General features: G+C 35.9%; 1 protein-coding gene across 1 annotated transcript in view; it reads right to left on the reverse strand.

Annotated features, from left to right (window-relative positions):
- The window catches only part of LOC150099739 (basigin-like), a 290,188-nt gene that overhangs the window by 81,287 nt on the left and 186,381 nt on the right, over positions 1–22,520 (reverse strand). Inside the window, exon 9 of the mRNA XM_090403617.1 lies at positions 3,834–3,947. Within this exon, the coding sequence (XP_090259743.1) occupies positions 3,834–3,947 (114 nt within the window). The remainder of the gene's footprint in view (positions 1–3,833; positions 3,948–22,520) is intronic.

Below are 22,520 nucleotides of genomic sequence, written 5' to 3' on the forward strand. Positions count from 1 at the left end.
GAATGTGTGGTGGAGATACTTAATGAGCAATTCATAAAGGCCTTTCAATCTTGTGAATGTGACTTCATGGAGAGATTGGGAGCAGTAGATGATGGAGAGGAGAAACTGACTGTAAGTGAGCAAGAGGCGTATGGGGATTGAGTAAACTAGATTAATAAGGCTGTGGGATTTGATAATATATCGCAACATATTCTGAAGGAATGTGCCAGGGAGTTGACACCTGTCTTGACATATTTTTTTAATAGGAGTTTTGCACATGTCAAGTCCATAAGGAGTGGAAGGAGGGCAAGATTGTGCCACTTCATAAAGGAGGTGATCGAACTCAAGCATCAAACTATAGGCCTATCTGTGAGTCAAGGTGTTGTGGTTAAGTTGTTGGAGAAGCTTGTGAGAATTAGGATCCAGAGTTGGGTTGACAACAATGGTATTATCTTTGATGGACAGCATGGATTTGCTAAAGGGAGGTCATGTTTTAGTAATCTACTTACTTATTACAATAAAGTGACTGCTTCCTTGGACAGAGGAGAAGGATACACAGTGTTGTGTCCATACCTACGATTATTAAACTTTCTTTTATCCTTTCAAGTAAATCTCTACTTATCTTTATTCAAACTTAACCATGTACAAGATATTACAAAATTCAAATATTTAAGCTTTTTCTCCCCTTAGTGTCCCTAATATTTATATTATACTGCGCCTTTCAGGAGATTTAGTTTAAGATATATAATTCGAAAACAAGGAGCAATCACAAAAATATATCTGAGTGTGAAACTATTATGCAGTCATGACCCTTTATCCTGTAACTTAACACATTAATTTCCCACGTGATCAGGTTCGTACATTTTTTTAAGTGGTGCATTAGGCAGCAATTTCAGACAACTGTATTATCAATGAACAAAAGTTTATTTAAAATCTTAAACATGGTACAATTCAATTTCTATTATATAAAACACAATTCAAAACTAAGAATAAAATCACAAAATTACACAATCAAAATACAAGTACTAGGGCAAAATCCTATATGGGAATTTGCGATCATGCCATCATAAAAGATTTTATACATATATATATATATATATATAATCCTGGAACAAATTTACACTTTACCTAACCTTATACTAATCAGAATGCTCTATATTGCTATAATACCATGGACATTTATATTTATATTCAGTTTACCTTATCTAACTTACAAAACAAATCAATATAGGTTAAACTATCCTTTTGCTATGCCCATACATATATTTGATCTTTAAGACACTCTCATATGAAATACCATGCGCATACATAAATCTCTAGCACATGAATGCTTATCAACTAATACAAACTAGTTTACTCTCATTCTACTCTGACTTGTACCAAAGTTCTAGTTTATCTTCAACTGTCCAGTAATTAACAATGATTGCAACTATATGCGATTTCAATTGATACAAGATCTTACAGTACCTTTCTAGGACGAACCCTGGTTTTCGCGATCTATACCTTTCGTGCTTGAATTAAAGACACACATAGGATCTCCTATATTATCACTATGGAACTCATCAGGTGGGCATGGATTTCTGTATGGATTTTCTTTCCCTTTTTTTGAGTACTGGATGATGAAATACATAGACAATTTCTTCCTTCTTGTAACTATACGGCATCCCTCGTCTCTTGCAATAGGAATATGGAATCGAATTCTCGCACACTTTGTTTCCTTGTTGTATCGGACGGCGATAACTCCTACGCCATCACTCAGGAAAACCACGTGTTACCTATCCGAATATTTCGTGAAGAAACTCCGAGGAAAAAAGCCCCATTGGGGGTTCCTAACCCTTTTATCTGCATGGCCCCTATCGGCACCTTCTTCAAATTTCTTTTCTTCCCCCCCCTTACTGGAGTCGATCCTACTCACCCATTAAAGTCACGTTTTTCTGCCCAAAACTTGCTACGGTTCCTTTGCACGTGACGATGTCTAACTTCGGGAACTGACCTTGAGCGATCGTCATTTGTTTTAAGCTAGCCTCTATACTAAATTAATCCCCTTTTTAGAATTTACTTGAATATTTTATTCTCCTTTTTTCAAGTGTTAAGCTAGCCTCTCACATATAAACTCTTATCACTAATCTTCTTTGTCTTACTTAACCTATATTTTCCATATCCTTTCTTTTTGTAATAAGATTCCCTTTTTTATTATTTAGTTAAATAAACAATTTCTGCTATAATTATTTTACTTGGATATAAGCATATTTTCTGTCTTTAACTATTTTGTATTAGCAACTTACATAGGACTTTATATTTTTACTTTCTTGTTACACCATGATAACTGAATTTTTTTTTTTCTTGGTTATCAGGGTCTAACAATAGTAATATACTTAGATTTCGCGAAGGCTTTTGATAGAGTACCTCATGATACATTGATAGTCAAACTAGAGCAAATGGAGTTGGATATTAGATTAGTGCATTGGATTGGAGACTGGCTATCTGATAGGTATCAACAAGTTGTGTATGGGGGAGCGATATCCAGTAAAAGGAAAGTCACTAGTGAAGTGCCTCAGGGGTCCGTTTTGGGGCCATTATTGTTTAACTTGTATATTAACGATATAGGTGAAGATTTGGATGGAGAAATTCAGTTGTTTGCAGATGATGCAAAGTTGGGACGAACCATGAAGAGTAGTGAAGATGTTGTGGCCTTACAAGAAGACTTGAATAAATTGAGTGATTGGTCATGGAAATGGAGATGTGAGTTCAATGTTGCAAAATGTAAGGTTTTAAAATTTGGAAAACAAAGATGGAATGCAGAATTTATGCTTGGTGAGGATATATTGTTGGAGGTGGAAGAAATAAGAGATCTGGCGGTGATAGTGGATAAGGATCTGAATTTCAGGGGACACATAGCCAAAATTGTGAAGACAACACAAAGGCTTCTGGGAATGAAGCGGAGGACACTGACTTGTAGAAGTAGGGAGATTCTTGTTCCGTTGTATAAGGCTTTGATTAGGCCACACATGGGACTATTGTGCCCAGATTTGGTCACCTGGTTTTTAGAAGGATGAAGAGATGTTGGAAAGGGTCCAAAGGCAATTGATGTAGTTTCTGACCTCTAGAATGTCGAGTATGAGGAAAGATTGAGAAGATGTAATTTGCAGAGTCTGGTTGACAGGAGGAAGAGGGGAGATATGATAGAGACCTACAAGTTTGTAAGGGGTTGTTATAGGATCAATGCTGGAGAAGTTCTACAGAAAATAGTGGGAGATCAGGGGAGAACCAGAGGTCATCCCTGGAAACTGTATAAAGAGGGTTGAGTAGGGGAGTGAAAGGCAGGGGTTTTTTTGTGCAGAGTTGTGAATGATTGGAATGCCTTGCCTGAGAGTGTGGTGTCTGCAAGGAGTTTGAATGTGTTCAAGGCACGGTATGATGAGCTGTGTGTGTGATAAAAGGACCTCCCAGATGAGTCTTTGACTGCATGAAGTCTTGGGGTAATAATAATAATAATAATAATAATAATAATAACTTTTCTGACCACCCCTGTAGTACCATTTTTAACAAATATCAGTAAAATATCAATCATCGTACACAAAGCAGATTGGGAGTTAAAGCTAACTAAATATGACTTATATTAAACAAAAGCCTGCTTATCATTTTATATTTCAGAATTACTAAGTTAAAATAGCCCATATGACCTGAAGAGATCCACATATATCCATATAGCTGTATTACTAAATAAAGCTATTCACTCAATATTCATAAAATTTCTTATTAAAATATAATTCGGTTCATTGATTTAAGAAAAAAACAACTATTTTTCATAATTTGTTGCTGTAATGCAATTTAAAAACATTATATCAACTTACCTTTATACCATGTTATCTCTGGAGATGGCTTTCCTTTTGCTTTACAGTGTAGTGTTAGTTTATCACTTTGAACTAGATTCACTGATTTATGGAATGGTTCAATCTCCACCAGAGCTAAATAAACAAAATTACACAATTAAACAAACATGTAAAAAAAAAATATATATATATATATATATATATATATATTATTATTATTATTATTACGGGCTACTCCATAGAGTCCTTCAAGTCCATGGACTCATTGAGGGAGGTCCTAAACATCATGCCAAGCACTATCCCATATTTGAACAGTATCTATCATACTTTAAACTCATTCATAGTCATGGCACCCACAACAGATTCTGGCAACCTATTCAACTCACTCACCACTCTCCGAGCAAAAAATCTAGTTTCTAACACCCTTGTTTACTAAACTGTTGCTTAGTTTCCAAGGATGCCCCAAATTCTCCTGCCACCAGACCTGTTCTGAAAAATTTACTCTATATTAATCTTCTAAAAACTCTTCAGTAATTTGTATGTCTCGATCATATATCATATCATCCCTTTGCTGCCTGTCAACTAATTTCTGTAACCCACAAATCTTCAAACTGTTCTCGTAAGGTTCATTCCATAGACCTGCTACCATCTTGGTCACTTGCCTCTAGATGTTCTCCACCTCTTCCTCATCAGCAAGAAACTCCAGGGGACCAGATGTGCATGCAGTAGTCAGGATGGGGTCTTATCAAGGGTCGATAAAGAGGAATAATAACCTGCTTGTCTCTGCTCATCAAAGTATTCTTCAGTAACCAAGTGATCTGATGAGCTGCTTTAGCCACTTTTGCAATATGCACTATAAACTTTAACTTCCTATCCACTAACACTCCCAAATCTCTGACTTTGTCAATTTCCTGGAGTACAGTTCCATCAATGTAGTATACAGCTAGTAATCATCTTTTCACCCCAAAATGCATAACCTTACACTTTGCCACATTAAATTGACATCCAATTCTCCTTTGCCCAGACTGCCAGTCTATCCAAATCATCCTGCAAAATTTTAATACCATCTGTATTAATTATTGCTCTACTCAGTTTTGCATCAAAGGCAAATAACTGAACAGTCCTCTCAGATCCTTTCCTATATCATTGATGTACAAATTAATAGTAGTCCCCAAAAATAGAACCCTGTGGCATGTCACTAGTCAAAGGCCTTCTTCTGGACTCTACTCCTGAGTAAACTACTCTCTGATATCTCTCTATCAACCTTTCTTTGTCTGCTTCACCAACTTTATATCCATCCTCATGTGCTGCACTTTATTGATTAGAATTTCATGTGGTATCCTATCAAAGGCTTTTGCAAAATCCAGCAATACCACTGTCAACCCATTATATTTATCCAACTCAGCTGTCACTGTATTATAAAATGAAAGAAGGTTAATAAAATATAATTAATTCATTCTTATTATAGCAAACTTTTCCCATAGTGCAAATGTCATCATAAAGGAAATGCATTCTATTTGACTTCTTCAAATAAGTTATATCTGGCTAATACATAAGCTGGAAACTCTATTGTTAGAATTTGCTGTAATATCTAAATCTTTCATATTTTCTTAATGCAGAATACTATCAAGAAATTGCTAATAAAAACAGTGAAAATTAGCTATGCAAAATGGAATTTTTTTTAGGTAATTACTCCTCCATATTAACTCAAAATGTTAATTTCAATATCACTATAAGAGAATATTGATAAGAACTTCACAGCTCAGGTGATAATGTTATTGTCCTTTGAATGGAGAGACCTAGGATCAAATCTCACCTAGGACATGAAGAACTTTATAAGGTTTTTCAAATGAAAGTGAGTTACTAGTCTCCTATGGAAGTAGCAGTGTTTTCCCTTCCAGAAACTCAGGTGTTTCACCCACAATATAGACAAACTAGCCACAACTGAGACATATGTCTATGCAGATAGGAATAACCACTCTGTCAGTCATTAATTAGGTTTCCATGATACCTAATTAATGCTATAAATTTTTACTTGGCCATGATAGTCCCCATATAACAATTTTATCTAGAAAGATTTTCCTAGTGTTTCACATTTAATCATTTAATTCAGTGTTTCTCAAACTTCAGATATCTGCAGACCAATTCTTAAATTTTCATTATTACCAAGTGCCCCTAATTAATTAATTCAAAAATAAATAAATTAATTAAAAATCAATAAATTAATTAAAATGAACAAATTAATTAAAGTTAATAAATTAATTTAAAATATTAAAAAAATAAATATCTATTTTATTTGAATTTATATGTTCATGTAAACAAAAAATATGATTTATTTTTAATAGAACAAACTTTATAAAGACACTACAAAGTTTTACTTACTTGAAATAATTTATCATCAATGAGAGGAGTGAAATTGCTTATGGTGAGATAAAATTTCAGCAAAATTTGGCTCTATAGTTGTTAATTTCAATCTCAGATGCGGTTCGACATCTATAATGCGATTCCTCTTCTTCGTCTTAACATCTACAAGGGCCGAAAATCCAACTTCGCACAGATATGAACTTGGAAATAGAAAAATGAACCTTAGAGCTTTATCTGTTAATTCAGGAAATTCATTCTGTATTTGTAACCAAAACGATGATAACGTATTCTCACTGTATTTATTTTTTAGGAAACCATCAGAAGCTAGTTCTAAAAGTTGTTCTTCTTCTATTGACGATAGACCCTTTGGCATAAATTTGTTTTTATTGAAAGGGTATCTTATCCACTCAATATTAATGTCCAATTCAGGGAAATACTTTTCTAGAATCATTTGTAAGCTTTTTAAATGCTGCATGATAGTAATTTTTACATCATCATCAATTTGTTCATTTGAACTTGCGAGCAATTCATGAAGCGATGGAAACGCTTCAAATTCTCCATTACCAACCCGCTTTTGCCATAACTTCATTTTTGCCAACGTGCCGTTCACTTTATCTTGGACATGAAATATAGAAATTTCCTTGCCTTGTAAAGATAAATTAAGACTATTTAATACAGTAAATATATCTGCCAGGTATGCTAATTGACTGAGCCATTTCCAATTATGTAAATACTTTTTTAATTCAAACTTTTCATCAAGAAAAAATTCCGAAGTTCAAATAAACGAGTAAGAGCTTTTCCATGAGAAAGCCAACGAACATCGGTATGGAAAAGAAGTTGTGTATAGTTGCTTCCCATTTCTTTGCAAACTTGAGAGAAAAGTCTGGCATTTAGAGGACGGCCTTTAATATAATTTGATTTTTACAGCTTCATCAAGAACTTTTCTTAAGTCTGTAGCCATCATACGTGTAGCCAAAGCCTCCCCGTGTATGCAGCAGTGTGTCGACTTTGCATTTGGTGCAACAGCTTGAATCCTTGAAACAAGCCCTTATTTAGTGTTGGAATAAGCACAGATGGATTTCGCTCCATCTGTGTTTATTCCAACACAACTTTTCCAATCAAGCTTGTTTTGATGCATAAAGGTATTTATGCTGTTGAATATTTCTTCTCCTGTTGTATGTTCTGGCAAGGGTTGGCAACATAAAAGGTCATCATGAATTTTTTGATTTTTTTCGTACCTAACGAACACTAGAAGATTTGCAAAATTTGTAATGTCGGTGGATTCATCTACCTGCAACGCATAATAACGACTCTTACGTATATCGTATAACAATGTTTGTTTTATATTTACAGCCATTTCAGTGATGAACGGTACTATTTGAAAGACAAATCCTATCAAAAGATCTTTTTGCATTATCTCCGATCATAATTTCTGCTATTATTTTTGCTGCAGGCTTGACCAAAGTTTCACCAATTGTTTTCGCTGTACCACTTTTTGCTATTAATAGCAACACACGATATGAAGCTTCTAAAGCCTTCATGTTTTCACCTCCTGACACGATCGACATCACTTTTTGAGATTCTTTTAAATTTTTTAATTTATTTTGAAAAAATTCAACAGGTTTGTCCTTACATTCATTATGTTTCAATTCAAAATGGCGATTTAAATTACATAGTTTCATGCTTTCATTTTTTAAAGTTTCACCGCAAATTACACATAATGGAATAGGTTCCTCTTCATTTCCCGTCCATGAAAATCCACATTTCAAGTAATTTATATCGTACTTACGAAGTTTTCTCATCTTCTTCCTAGTTGGTTCTTTAGAGATGTCAGACGACATACACTTATCAATTCACTTGATCTAGATACAATATCAACATTTTCTTGTTGCTGACAGCTACTTGTATCTACTATGTTCCTCTCTTTTGTGCAATTTAAAAATCCAGTCTTTAACCAGTGATCCATACTTAAGAATTTGAAAGCTAAAAAAAAAATTACCGTATTTAACGAACAGTCCTTCAACAAATGGCTAGTGAAAGCAGAACTCGAAACAGACAGTAATGGTAGGCCAGTAGAGATAAAGCAGCTATGAAGATGTCCATATGATTGGTGTGGTATTAACAAAAGATCGCGCTAATAATTGACAAAAGCAAGCCGACAGTTCAGTTGAAATGCTAATTCTCTTCAACCGAATTCCTTATATAATATCTGAAACACATTCACTATATATTTCTTAGTTTTAACACGTTCACTCAAACAAAACCATATGTTGCCGGTGCACCATATGGTTTTGATTGTCTACTATACATCATTTTATGTGGGAGGGGTCATGTAATTCATTAGTTCCATTTTTAACCAGATGTCTCTAATTGCACTATTTGTTGAGAAACATATTACACAGCCTGCAGATGTCTCTGTACCTTATTCAGTAATACAATAGGAACATTTTACGATCTCAAACTTAAATTTTATTCCATGCGTTAATGATGCATAGCTGAAAATTGCCACGGATCCCCTGAAGATCTTTTGCAGACCCCCCCCCCCCGGGGGGGTCTGCGTACCACACTTTGAGAAACACTGATTTAATTGAATCAGAAGTTACAGGGAAATGAACTTCTCAATCCATAAAACAGATAAATATAACCTTTCAGAATTATTTTCATCAGGCAACAGACTGATTTTAATTAGTCTTATTTTATTTTATTTTACTTAGTTTATTATTATTTTTTTTATTTCCTAATTTCCTATTCACTCATTTCTGGAAGATAACTGTGAATGTAAAAAAAAAAAAAGAAAGAAAGAAAGAAATGCTTTATTATTGTTTGCGTTCACTCACCCCAACAGTGCAATAAGAACCAAGGTTTAATACTCTACCATTGTGGCCCACTCAGAAGATATGAAAAGACAACATGTCAGCCATTTGAACAACAATGATCAAGTTTCACATGACACACACTGACGAGAGGTTATTTTAAAGCATTTACTTTCTTTTTGAATGATTTATACTCTGTATATATAACACCTTTTAAGTTTATTTAATGTAATTTTAATCCTGAGGAAGTGAACCATAGAGCCTCCAAATCTAGTGTGTGTAAATCTTGCTTTAGTAATATGATTGCCTTTTATAATAAAGTGACAAAGTTGATGAGGGAAAGGCATATACTGCAATTATTTTTGAATTTTGCAAAGCCACATGATAAGCTGATATTTAAGTTGCAGCACATGGGTTTAAATGTCGGGTTAGTCAAATGGATTCAGGATTGGCTGACTGATAGGTATCAGAGAGTTGTGTATGGTGTGGGGCAATAACAAGGAAGCAGAAGGTTACAAGTGGGGTTCCACAGGGCTCAGTACTGGGACCTGTATTGTTCAACCTTTATATCAATGATATTTTCAATGGATTGCAAGGGGACATTCAGCTGTTTGTGGATGATGTGAAGCCAGGAAGGGTTATAAGTAATAGTGCAGATATGGCAGCCCTGCAAGAGGATTCGAATAAACTAGACAGATGGTCAAATGAATAGGATGTCAGTTCAATGCAGCAATATCTAAAGTCTTGAGGTTTGGGATCCATCAATGGGAGGATGCATACTCGATTGGAGGAGCTGTACTGGAGGAGGTAAGGGAGACAAGAGATCTGGGGGGTGATGATTGATAGAAAACTGAAATTCAAGGAGCATATTGCAAAGGTGGTGAGGGTAACTCAGAGGATTGCTGCAATACTGAGAAGGATGCTGACCTGCAGAGGAGTTATCATTCCGTTGTATAAGACCCTGATCAGAACACAGGGCCAAGCCGTGTGGTTGTGCGGATTGTGCGCCGCACAAGGGTGCTTGAAGATAGGGGCGCCATTTCACGACGGGAAATAAAAAAAATATACATGTATATATATATATATATATATGTATATAAATTTTCTTATTCTTGAATTATATCATACTATATAAATATCACAATAACAAATTATAGTTAATGCAATAAAAATGAAATTTTAAATCAGTCAAATTATTATGAATTCTAAATAATCTAACAACATTTTTAACTTAATACATCGCCAGTTTTTTATAATTTATTTGAAGTGAAATGTTATCAATATTACCACAGATTTTATTTCACAGAGTAAGCATCGACTCAGCGAAAATTGTATAAATAATCTCGACTGTTTATTATAATTTTAGTGGAAATTGTTAGTTTAAGACAGACCGTGAATTCATACCGTCGACAGGGTGTAGCATAGAGTCAGCCTGCCTAAAGGCGCTGCTTAATAAGGGCGCTCGTTCAGCCGTATTACGGCAACATGATATTTTACAAAAATAAAGCGCTTAGTTTAGCAAAAAAAAGGCGCCAGTTCCCACTGACAGTTAAATATGTGCTTATTATATTTTATTAATAAAAAAATTACAGTCATACATACTAAAACTAAACGTTTTAGAACCCACTTATTAGATACTTAAGGAAACAACCCATAAAGTATCATACGATGTGAATTTCAAAAACTTTTATAGTCTATATATATATATTAAATTATATTATGCATGAATTCTCCTACTCAAATTGCAAATCACTATCACTCCCGACTTTCACATTTTACTCCCTGCAGTAAACAGTATTGTTTATTCCCTGCAGTAAACAATACGCCCTCCACAACCAACAACTATACTGCAAAAACACGAAAAGCAATTAATTTTATCATGTCACTGAATAAGGTTCACAGACATTTGCAGACTGTGTAATATATTTCTCAACAAATAGTAAAATTAGAGACAACTGGGAATATATAAGCACTAACTAATAATCACATCTCCCCTCCAACAGAAACTGCTGTACAGACTGGAGCAAACCACATGTTGCAGGTGCAACATATGGTTTTGCTTGACACTACCCCCATCGTGAATGTGTTAAAACTAAGAAATATATAGTGAATGCATTTCAGATATTATGGAAATCAGTTTAAGAGAATTAGCATTCAATTCAATTGTCAGCTTGTTTTGTTTGGGTCGTGTGATCTTTTGTTAATATCACACCAATCATATGTACTTCTTAATAGTTGCTTTTTCTCTACTGGCCTACATCTGCACACATCTTTCACTTCTCATTACTAATTTGTCAAGGATTGTTCATTACGTATCCCAAGTCTTAAATTACTGGTAATTTTTGCTTGATATAATGGGAAAGAAGATGACTCTATTTGGGTAGATAACTTTGATTGCACATAAGGAAACTGCTCTCGAGGACAGAAGAAGTGATGGAGAATAGAAGCTTCTTGGTAAGTCATACCCATTTTCAGTTTATTTTCTGAAAACTTTAGTTTCCGAAAATCCTCGTATATATCTCGCACCACGATTTTTTAGCTTTAAATTTGGGAAAAAAGTGTGAGTTATAGTCGAGTAAATACGGTAATTTTTTTAGCTTTCAAATTCTTAAGTGTGGATCATTTGTTAAATACTGGATTTATAAAACGCACAAAAGAGAGCAATATAGCAGATATAGAAATAAGCAATTTCACTCCTCTCATTGATGATAAATTATTTATATTAAGTAAAAATGTATAGTATCTTTATAAATTTTGTTCTATTAAAAATAGATCATTTTTTTTTGTTTAAATGTACGTTTATTGAAAGTATTTTACCTTGGGTATAATAAATGTTAAAGATACCAAGCTATTTTAAACCTGGTTTTACTCCATTTCCCAAGTAAGCAAACAGACAAACAAGTCAAGTTTGCGCCTGCAAGTGTTTTCAAGTCTAGCTGACCCTGCACGTAGTGCAAGACCAAGGCAACTCATGGTAAAAGTAGAATAAGCTCTGATCACTAATCTTAATATTTACCCATAATGCAAAGCACATCTCCTGGAGGAGATGTATGATGCTTTGTATTAAAGGCAAGGGGCCACTACCCAGACCAGTTTTGACCTTTACTGAGGTCTCATCAGTGGGAGCCAGGCTAGAAATACTACAAGGTTAGAAATATTACAAGATTTAGTAATACAGAGCTTATAAGTATTATACCAGAACAAGTTACAAAGCATCATACATCTCCTCCAGGAGATGTGCTTTGCATTATGGGTAAATATTAAGATTAGTGATCAGAGCTTATTCTACTTTTACCATGAGTTGCCTTGGTCTTGCACTACATGCAGGATCAGCTAGACTTGCAACACTTGCAGGCGCAAACTTGACTTGTTTGTCTGTTTGCTTACTTGGGAAATGGAGTAAAACCAGGTTTAAAATAGCTTGGTATCTTTAACATTTATTATACCCAAGGTAAAATACTTTCAACATTTATATCTCCTCCTGAGATTTTTATTTAATAAGGTTAAAACACCTTATGGTAACTTGTTCTGGTATAATACTTATAAACTCTGTATTACTAAATCTTGGTATTTCTAGCCTGGCTCCCACTGATGAGACCTCAATAAAGGTCGAAACCGGTCTGGGTAGTGGCCCCTTGCCTTTTATACAAAGCATCATACATCTCCTCCAGGAGATGTGTTTTGCATTATGGGTAAATATTAAAATTAGTGATCAGAGCTTATTCTACTTTTACAATGAGTTGCCTTGGTCTTGCACTACGTGCAGGGTCGGCTAGACTTACAACACTTGCAGGTGCAAACTTGACTTGTTTGTCTGTTTGCTTACTTGGGAAATGGAGTAAAACCAGGTTTAAAATAGCTTGGTATCTTTAACATAAATGTACATTTAATTCAACTAAAACAGACATTTACAATGAAATATATTTTTATTTATTTGTTATTATTATTATTTTGATAAGGGTATTTTGAAAAGGTACTTGGTAATAATGAAAATTAAAGAAGGGGTACACAGATATCTGAAGTTTCAGAAACACTAATCTATCTAAATATATTAGTCTGAAACATAGGTGTATAGTACAATGTTCGTTTTCTTAAATTATTATTATTATTATTCAGGCCTCCAAGGAGTCAAAAGACTCATCGAGGGAGGTCCTTCCTAAGACATAAAGTCTGTCAAGACTCACTGAGGGGAGGTCCCCCCCTGAGAAACACAAAGTCTATCATACCACTCTTTAAACTCACTGACCGTTCTCGCTCCCACCACTCCATCAGGCAATGCATTCCACGGCTCAACCACCCTCCACACAAAGAAACCACTCCTTACCCTCTTGCTCACAGTTTCCTTTCGTAACTTCCAGGGATGGCCTCTTGTCATCACTCCTTCCAGCTGATCAACCAAGCGAAAGAACTCCCCAGTGTCGACCCTGTAACCACCTCTCACCAGTTTAAAAGTCTCAATCATATCACCTCTCCTTCTTCTATCCACCAAACTCTGCAGTCCACATTCTCTCAGCCGATCCTCATAACTATCCTTGTACAGTCCTGAAACTATCTTTATTATCCGCTTTTGTACCCTTTCCACAGTTAATTTTTCCCCTTCAAATCCTGGGGACCAAATCTGAGAACAATAGTCCAAGTGTGGTCTGATCAGAGACTTATACAATGGAATGATAACCCTCTTATCTCTGCAGGTCAGTGTCCTTCTCATAATAGCAGCAATCCTCTGTGTTACCTTCACCACCTTTGCAATATGTCCCCTAAACTTCAGGTTTCTATCAATCATCAACCCCAGATCTCTTGTCTCCCCTACTTCCTCCAGTATAACTCCTCCCATAGAGTATGCAGCATCCCATCGATGTTTCCCAAACCTCAAGACCTTACATTTTGCTGCATTAAACTGACATCCCCATTCATTTGCCCATCTATCTAGCTTATTTAAATCCTCTTGCAGGGCTACCACATCTGCACTATTACTAATAATCCTTCCCAGCTTCGCATCATCTGCAAACAACTGAATATCCCCCTGCAATCCACTGGCTATGTCATTGATATAAAGGTTAAACAATATAGGTCCTAGTACTGAGCCCTGTGGGACCCCACTTGTAACCCTCTGCCTCCTGGAAACTGCTCCACCATACACAACTCTCTGATACCTATCAGACAGCCAATCCTGAATCCAGTTGACCAATCTGACATCCAGACCCATGTGCTGCAACTTAATTATCAGCTTATCATGTGGCACCCTGTCAAATGCCTTCGCCAAGTCTAAGAAAATTGCAGTATATGCCTTTCCCTCATCTAATGTTCTTGTAACTTTATTATAAAAGGCTAGCATATTGCTAAAACAAGAACGTCCTTTCACAAATCCATGTTGATTCTCACAGATAACATTACCCTCATCTGCCCAATGCTGTACACGGTCCCTCACTACTTTCTCCAAGATCTTAACAACTACTGATGACACACAGACTGGCCTATAATTAGACACTTCCAGTCTGTTACCACCCTTATGCAATGGCACTATCTTACCTTCCTTCCATTCCCTGGGCACCTTTGCCAAAGCCAGACTTTCATTGAAAAGCCACGTTAAAGGTACTGTCAATTCCCTAGCACATTCTCTCAAAACTCGTGGCGAAACACCATCCAGTCCCACAGCTTTACTGACATCCAGAGTACTCAGTATCTGAAACACACTCTCCTCCTGTACCTCCAGACCTCGTACCAGTCCTATCCCTCTAGCATTAAAACTGACTCCTCTAGGATGAAATACTCCAATAAAGTGTTCATTGAACAATTCCACTATGTCCTCTGCATCAGTCACTCTATTCCCATTTTTATCCCACAATATCATTCTTCCAGAGTCATTTCTCCTCCTACTGGCCACATAGCTAAAAAATTCCCTAGGATTTTCTTTGGATCTTAGGGCCAATCTCCTCTCATATTCCAGTTTTGCTTTCCTTACCACACTAGTCACTCTTCTGGCCTGTGTCTTATATTCCTCATGCATCTCTTCACCTATCTCCTTATATCTCTTCCATAGCCTCTTTTTCGCATGCAATTCCTGTTTAATATTATTTGTCATCCACTTTACTCCAAATTGCGTCCTCTTCTTCACTCCTGGTATACAACTTACCATTGCTGATAACAAATATTCTTTCACAATTTCCCACGCACTGGTGATATCCCGGCCTTCCAATTCCTCCCTCCATGAAACTTCCCGAAGTTGACGTCTAAGACTATTATAATCACCTGCCTTATAATTCCACATAAGTTCCCGTCTCTTTGATACTCCTGCATGTCTATTCATTTTCCAAGTCAACACCATATGGTCACTCTCTCCAACTGGTGGGAGAGACGTCAACTCAGTTATTATCAACTCTTCTGATGCTATAACCAAATCCAAAATTTTTGAACCTCTTGTTCCCTCTGTTACATGTTGCCTAAGACATTTGTCCCTCAAACATTCTAGAAATTCCATTCCCCTATTGCTACATGCACCTTCCTCTCTCCAATTTATACTACTGAAGTTAAAATCTCCCATAACAATCATTCTTCTTGCACTTGCCAAACTTAGCTGTCTAAACATCTCCTGGTCCCCATCCTCTGTGCTCCTGGGTCTGTAGCAACACCCCACTAAATATCCTGTCTTGCCTACCTCTACCTCACACCATACGCTCTCAGAATCATTTGTCTCACTTCCTTCCAAATTCTCCACTCTTAGAGGACATAGGTCATCACTTATCATAAGCAGTACCCCACCACCACGCTTTCCCCTCCTATCCTGACGAAAAATGCTATACCCAGCGACTTCTATTCCTGTTGTTATATCCCCTTCTGTCAACCACGTCTCAGTGATCGCAATAATTTTTGGCCAGGCTGATGCTATCTGCGCCACCAATTCCTCTCCCTTATTCCGGATACTCCTGGCATTAGTATACAGCATATAAATGCCATTGTTTCTATACCCAGCATTATCTCTTCTGGACTCCACTGGGCTCAGTGTTACCTGACATTGTCTCCCTTCTCCCAAGTATCCATTCCCACAAGAGGCCACCCCTGCTATCATCCTCCCTGGGACACACTGACTCGTTCAGAACAGCAATCTCTCCAGATGCCTACGTCCTTCCTCATTCAAATGTAAACGGTCTCTCTCGCATACAATTCCTCTCTTTCCTCAAACACACTCCAGGCATCCACATATACCAGTCCTCTCTTGTCACACATTCTCGCTATTATGCCATTCAATATTACCGCTCTTCTGCTCAGCTCATCATTATCATACCTAGGCAACACGCACACTATTTTTCCTCTCTCTGTCTTCTTCCGTACAGTCTCAAGCAAAAATCTCATATTTCTCGCTGCCGACTTACATTACCACTGAAGTCATTCGTTCCTACCATCACAATCATCTCATCCACCCTTTCACCTCTCTTAATTGCCATAGCCACCCTTTCTATTGTTCCTCCTGGCAAACACTCCTCAATCAACTTCAAATTTCAATAGACAAAATAGCGTCTATCCAAATATGCACTTCTTACATTTTTTTCAGCGTCATTTCAATTTTGAATGTGAAACATCATGAGTGTATTGTGTATGTTTACTTTGGATAATTTTTAACTTGTTTTTGTGAATTTGGTTATTCGTGTAAAGTAAGTACGTCTATTATATTTTTGCAAAGTTTGAAAATCAGTTTCATTGTTTCATTTTAGTTAACTTATTTTGAAAACAAAAGATTTTTATCTTATGTTGGGTAGACGTCTAGAAAATAAATAATTTTCAATAAGAGATTTATTTATATATTTGTTCTTGTTCTGGTTGGAAGACATTGGGGTTGGGGTCCTTTTACTAATTTCTTTAATAAATAATTTTAATATTCTAGAAATTTCTTAATTATTAAACAATTACCAGAATGTAAAAAATATTAAATAAATATCACTGAGAAATCAATCAGTGCCTAATATCTCTGCATGTTAATTTTCAAAAAAATACCTAAAATGTAAGCATATTTATTATTCAAAACATCTGAAAAATCAAATTCTGTAGTAAAAAAAAAAAATAGTCAGTTTTGGGCCATTCACCTTAAAAATAATAGTCGGTTAAGGGGTTAAAAAATAAGTTGAAGGGAAAATTTCAGCAATTATTATTTATTTTGGTGGACAACTTTTAACACTCTTCTTATTTTAAAATCTAACCAAATGTGTGTTAACCCCCAGATGTGGGAAACGTGTTTCCCACATGTCGGAAAAAAAGCCAAAGAAGTTATCTGGTGCAAAAACAGGAAAAGACAATTGCAACTATTACAAGTGGAACATAAATTGGCTGGATCGCTGAATAAATTTTTAACTTCAGGACCACATAAAAAACAAAGAACAGAAAGTTCTGATGAAGCAAGTACTCTGTATAGATCTACTACAGAAAAAGAGAGGACACAAGATAACTATGAAGAAACAAATGTCACATGCGAAAATGAAACTGGCCTGACTGGACTGTCTACAGAAGTTGCAGCAGAAGAAATATTGGATTCCGATTCAGCCAAACACAAAACTTCAAATTTTACTTTAAATTTTAATGTTAATGATCCAGGTACTTGGCCGAATCATATAACTACCAAAGTTAGAGATTGTTTAGTTGAGCATTGCCCATGTCAAGTAGTTAATAAAGAATTTCCCAAAGATGAATCTGGCCACAAGTTTTCCAATTCATACTATTATCGAACTTTAGCAAATGGAGAAAAACTTTTACGAAGTTATTTAGTTTATTCAGAATCGCGAAATTCGGTTTTCTGTTACTATTGCAAAATATTTGTTAGTCAAAATTCCCAACTTACTAATGAATATATTTGTAATGATTGGCAACATTCGAGTCATATACTAAACATACACAGGACAAGTTCCGCGCACATTAAAAACTGTTCAAAATACAGTGAACTTAAAATGTCATTGATTAAGAAATGCATTGTTGATTGCACACAACAAAGATTATACGAAACTGAGAAAAAATATTGGCAATCTGTTATAGAACGGTTAATCTACATAATACAATATTTATCAAGACAGTGTAAAGATTTTAGAAGTTCTTCACAAAAACGTTTTGAAAATGATAACGGCAATTTTTTAAAGTTAGTAGAAACTGTCGGTAAATTTGATTCGATAATGGCAGAACACTTGCATTGCATCCAAACATCACAAAAAAAGGAACATTGCTCATTATTTAGGTGATAAAATACAAAATGAAATCATCCATATAATTTCTGAAGCTATAAAACAAAAAAGCTTAGAAATGGTTAAGGAGAAAAAAATATTATTCATTAATTCTTGACACTACTCCGGATATAAGCCACACAGAACAATTATCTATTGTTATTAGATTTGTTAATCAAAATAAAGATACAAATATAGCAGAAATTCATGAATATTTTTTGAGTTTTCAATCTGCAGAAGATACCATTGGGCAAGGACTATTTCAATTTATAAAAAATTATTTAAAATTATTGAATATTAACATTTCTGATTTACGTGGCCAAGTTATGTTAACTGTTCAAATATGCAAAGTAAACATAATGGACTGCAGAAAAAAATCCTTGAAATAAATTCAAGGGCTTTTTTAATTCCGTGTGCTGCTCATTCATTAAATTTGGTAGTTAATGATGCAGCTAAGATATCCTGTGAAACTAAATTTTTTTGGGCTAATACAGGAATTATATAATTATTTTTCAATATCTGTGAAGCGTTCAGCTATATTAAAAAAACATATTCGTGTTTTAAATTTGAAACCACTTTCTGCTACTAGGTGGGGAAAGTAGAGTAGAAGCAATAAAGCCACTTAAAATAATATCAAGAAAATTTACCAGGCTCTTTTTGATATTATGGAAGATGGAACTAAAGATATCGATTCTAGAGTTCAGGCAGACAACTTAATTTCAGAGATTTATTCGTTTAAATTTATTTGCTCTGTTCATGTTTGGTACGAAATCTTAAGTCTCATAAATGTTGCTAGCAAAATAATGCAGAATCCAACATTTGATATAAGAAAAATTACAGAAAATCTTAATTATGTTATACAAGAATTAAATACTCACTGAACAGACCAATATTTTTAAAATATTATTAGAACTGCAAAAGAAGTAGCAAACAATCTTAATATTGATCCTATTTTTTCAGACATTCGCAAAAGAACAAAAACAAAAATATTTGGTTACGAAATATCAGATATGACAACGCATGATCCTAAACAAAATTTTAAAATAAACTTTTTCTTCGCAATTTTCTCCACGACAATAACTTCAGTCACGGAAAGATTCATACTCTTAAAACAAAATAGCGAGGACTTTAAAGTTATAAGAGACATTAGCAAATTAAAAGATTGGAGCGATGAAGATTTAATGAAACATTGTAAAGATTTGTACTTAAAACTGAGCGACAATGAAGATTCCGACAATCACGATATTGATGGTATGACTTTATTTGAGGAAATAAAAACTTCGCAATGTTTTATTATTTTTTCATTAAAAAAGAGTTGGCTCCTCAGGATGTTTCAAATTATATATATGAAAATAAATTAACCGACATGTTTTCGAATACAGCGATTGTGATGCGCATTTATTTAACATTACCAATATCCGTAGCATCAGGGGAAAGAAGTTTTTCAAAACTGAAACTAATAAAAAATTATTTGCGGTCAACAACGTCTGGAGAGCATCTAACGGGTTTATTATTATTATTATTATTTAGGGCAACTCCAAGGAGTAGACAGACTCGTCGAGGGAGGCCCTAACATCATGTCACGAACAACTATTCGACATTCACACCATATCTGTCATACCTCGCATTGAACTCATTCACAGTCATAGCACCCACAACAGACTCTGGCAGCTTATTCCACTCATTCACCACTCTCCAAGTAAAAATCTAGCTCTAACACCCCTGCTAACCACATTCTTACCCAGCTTCCATGTATGGCCCCTAGTCCTCCCACCACCAGTCCTATTCTCAAAAATATCTTCTGGATTAATCTTATAGAAACCCTTCAGTAATTTGAATATCTTAATCATATCACCCCTTTTCCGCCTATCAACCAATTTTTGCAATCCACAAATCTTCAACCTGTTCTCATAAGGTTCATTCCACAGACCTACTATCATCTTGGTCACTCGCTTCTGGATCCTCTCCTCCCCATCAAGAAGAAACTCTGGCACCCATATCTGGGCACAGTAGTCTAGATGGGGTCTTATCAAGGCTCGATATAGTGGAACAATAACTTGTTTGTCTCTGCTTGTTAAAGTATTTTTCAGCAACCAAGTGATTTGATGAGCTGATTTAGCCACTTTTGCAATGTGCCCCCTAAACTTCAACTCCCATCCATTTTCCCTAGCCCAGTCCTCCAAAGTATCCAAATCATCCTGCAAAATTTTGACATCCTGTGCACTCACAATTGCTCTACCCAACTTTGCATATCAGCAAACAAGTGAACACTTCCTCTCAGATCACTTCCTATATCATTGATGAACAAATTGAAAAGTAGTGGTCCAAGAACAGAACCCTGCGGCACACCACTAGTCACAAGCCGTCTTTTGGACTCCACTTCTGAATAAACCACTCTCTGGTATCTCTCCATCAATCACCCTTCTATCCATCTCACCAACCCAATATCCATCCCCATCTGCTCCAGTTTACTGATTAAACTTCCATGTGGTATCCTGTCAAAGGCCTTGGCAGGGTCCAGTAGAATCGCTGTAAACCCATTACCAATTTTCCACTTCAGATGTCACTGTGTTATAAAACGTGAGCAAGTTACTGAGGCATGATCTACCCTTCACAAAACCATGTTGTCCCCCATACAGTATCCCATTTTCATCTATCCAATCCTGTATTCTTCTCTTGACTAATTTCTCCAAGACCTTGACAACGATTCCTGATATGCTAATCGGTTGGTAATTTACAACAGCAGTCTTGGAACATCCTTTATGCAGTGGAACTATTTTCCCCTCTTTCCACCCCCACGGGACTAACCCAGAGCCGAGACTCAAATTAAACAAAATGGTCAAGGGTACTGACAATTCTTTAGCCGCTTCACGTACGACACGAGCTGGTATACCATCTAATCCCACAGATGTATTGACATTGAGGTTTTGCAATAGACTACTCACCTCCACTTCATTCACAATTCCCGTATAATCTATTGGTTCATTGATTTCTGCAATGTCACCACCGATATGATATATTCTTGCAAAGTGCTCGCTCAGTAACTCAACTATGTCAACTGATTCGGTTACCTCCCTACCATCGGCATTCTTTAAAATCATTCTGCCATATACATTTTTTCTTTTACTTGCAACATATTGAAAAAACTGTTTAGGATTCTCTTTAGCCTGCATGGCCGATGTTCTTTCATAATCCTGTTTTGCTTTTCTTACCACACTCGTTACCCTTCTGGCCTGCGCTTTATACCATTCATGTGCCTGTCGGTCACCTTTCTCCTTAAATTCCCTCCATAGTTGTTTCTTTTTTTGCAGCTCAAGCTTAATGGTGTTATTCATCCATTTAACCCCTACTTGATTTATTATTCGGACTCTAGGTATACAGTCAGCCATTGCTTCATGCAAACACTTCTTAACCGTCTCCCATGCATTATCAACTTCTAGCCCTTGCAGTTGTACATGCCATGGAACTGAACTAAGCAATCTCCTAAGCTTGTTATACTGACCAGTCCAGTAATTCCACATGTACCCTTTCTTAATTGAAAATTCCACACATTTAGCCACTTCCCAGGTCAAGACCCCATGATCACACTCACAAATTGGTGGCAACGTGGTCATATTTATTACAGCCAAATTCTCAGATGCAGTTACCAGGTCAAGCACTCTCTGACCCCTAGTATTTTCCATTACATGCTATCGCAGTTAGTTATCCCTTAATAACCGCATAAAATCCAATTCCTTCCTTCCATGTTTCCTCTCCTCCTTCCAATCAATGTTACCATAGTTGAAATCTCTCATAATAATTACCCTCCTTCCACTCATTTCTTCTATTTGCTTATGCATACTATGTCCACCACCTATTCCATCACCTGGTCTATAGCAGCATCCAACTGTATATTTAGTTCTTCTAGTTTCACTCTCACACCAAATACCCTCAAATGTGCTCTTTTCTCTATCCTGCAGTTCCACTTCTATTCTCCTTGGCTGCAGCTCATCAGCTATCATCAACAATACTCCTCTCCCCATTTTATTCTCCTTGTCACTCCTGAACACACCATACCCCTCACATTCAATCCCACTAACTGTGTCATCTTCTGTCAGCCATGTTTCACTAATGCCAATAACCTGTAGTTTGGAAGTGCCAACCAAGGCCAAAAATTCTTCCTTCTTGTTCCTAATACTTCTGTCATTTGTATACATGAATTGCAGAAGCCGATTTGTCCCATCCCTATTTTGATGCCTTATACTAACTATCTCATTCTGATTTGTGGTCTCTCCTACTTGCTTGGGCATATTACACACATTCACACACTCAACTGTCTCCCTAAAATCTGC

Source organism: Typopeltis vanoorti, chromosome 14 (assembly GCF_054136105.1).
Source record: "Typopeltis vanoorti isolate ZY-2024b chromosome 14, IOZ_Tvanoo_1.0, whole genome shotgun sequence".
Classification (NCBI taxonomy): Eukaryota; Metazoa; Arthropoda; class Arachnida; order Uropygi; family Thelyphonidae; genus Typopeltis; species Typopeltis vanoorti.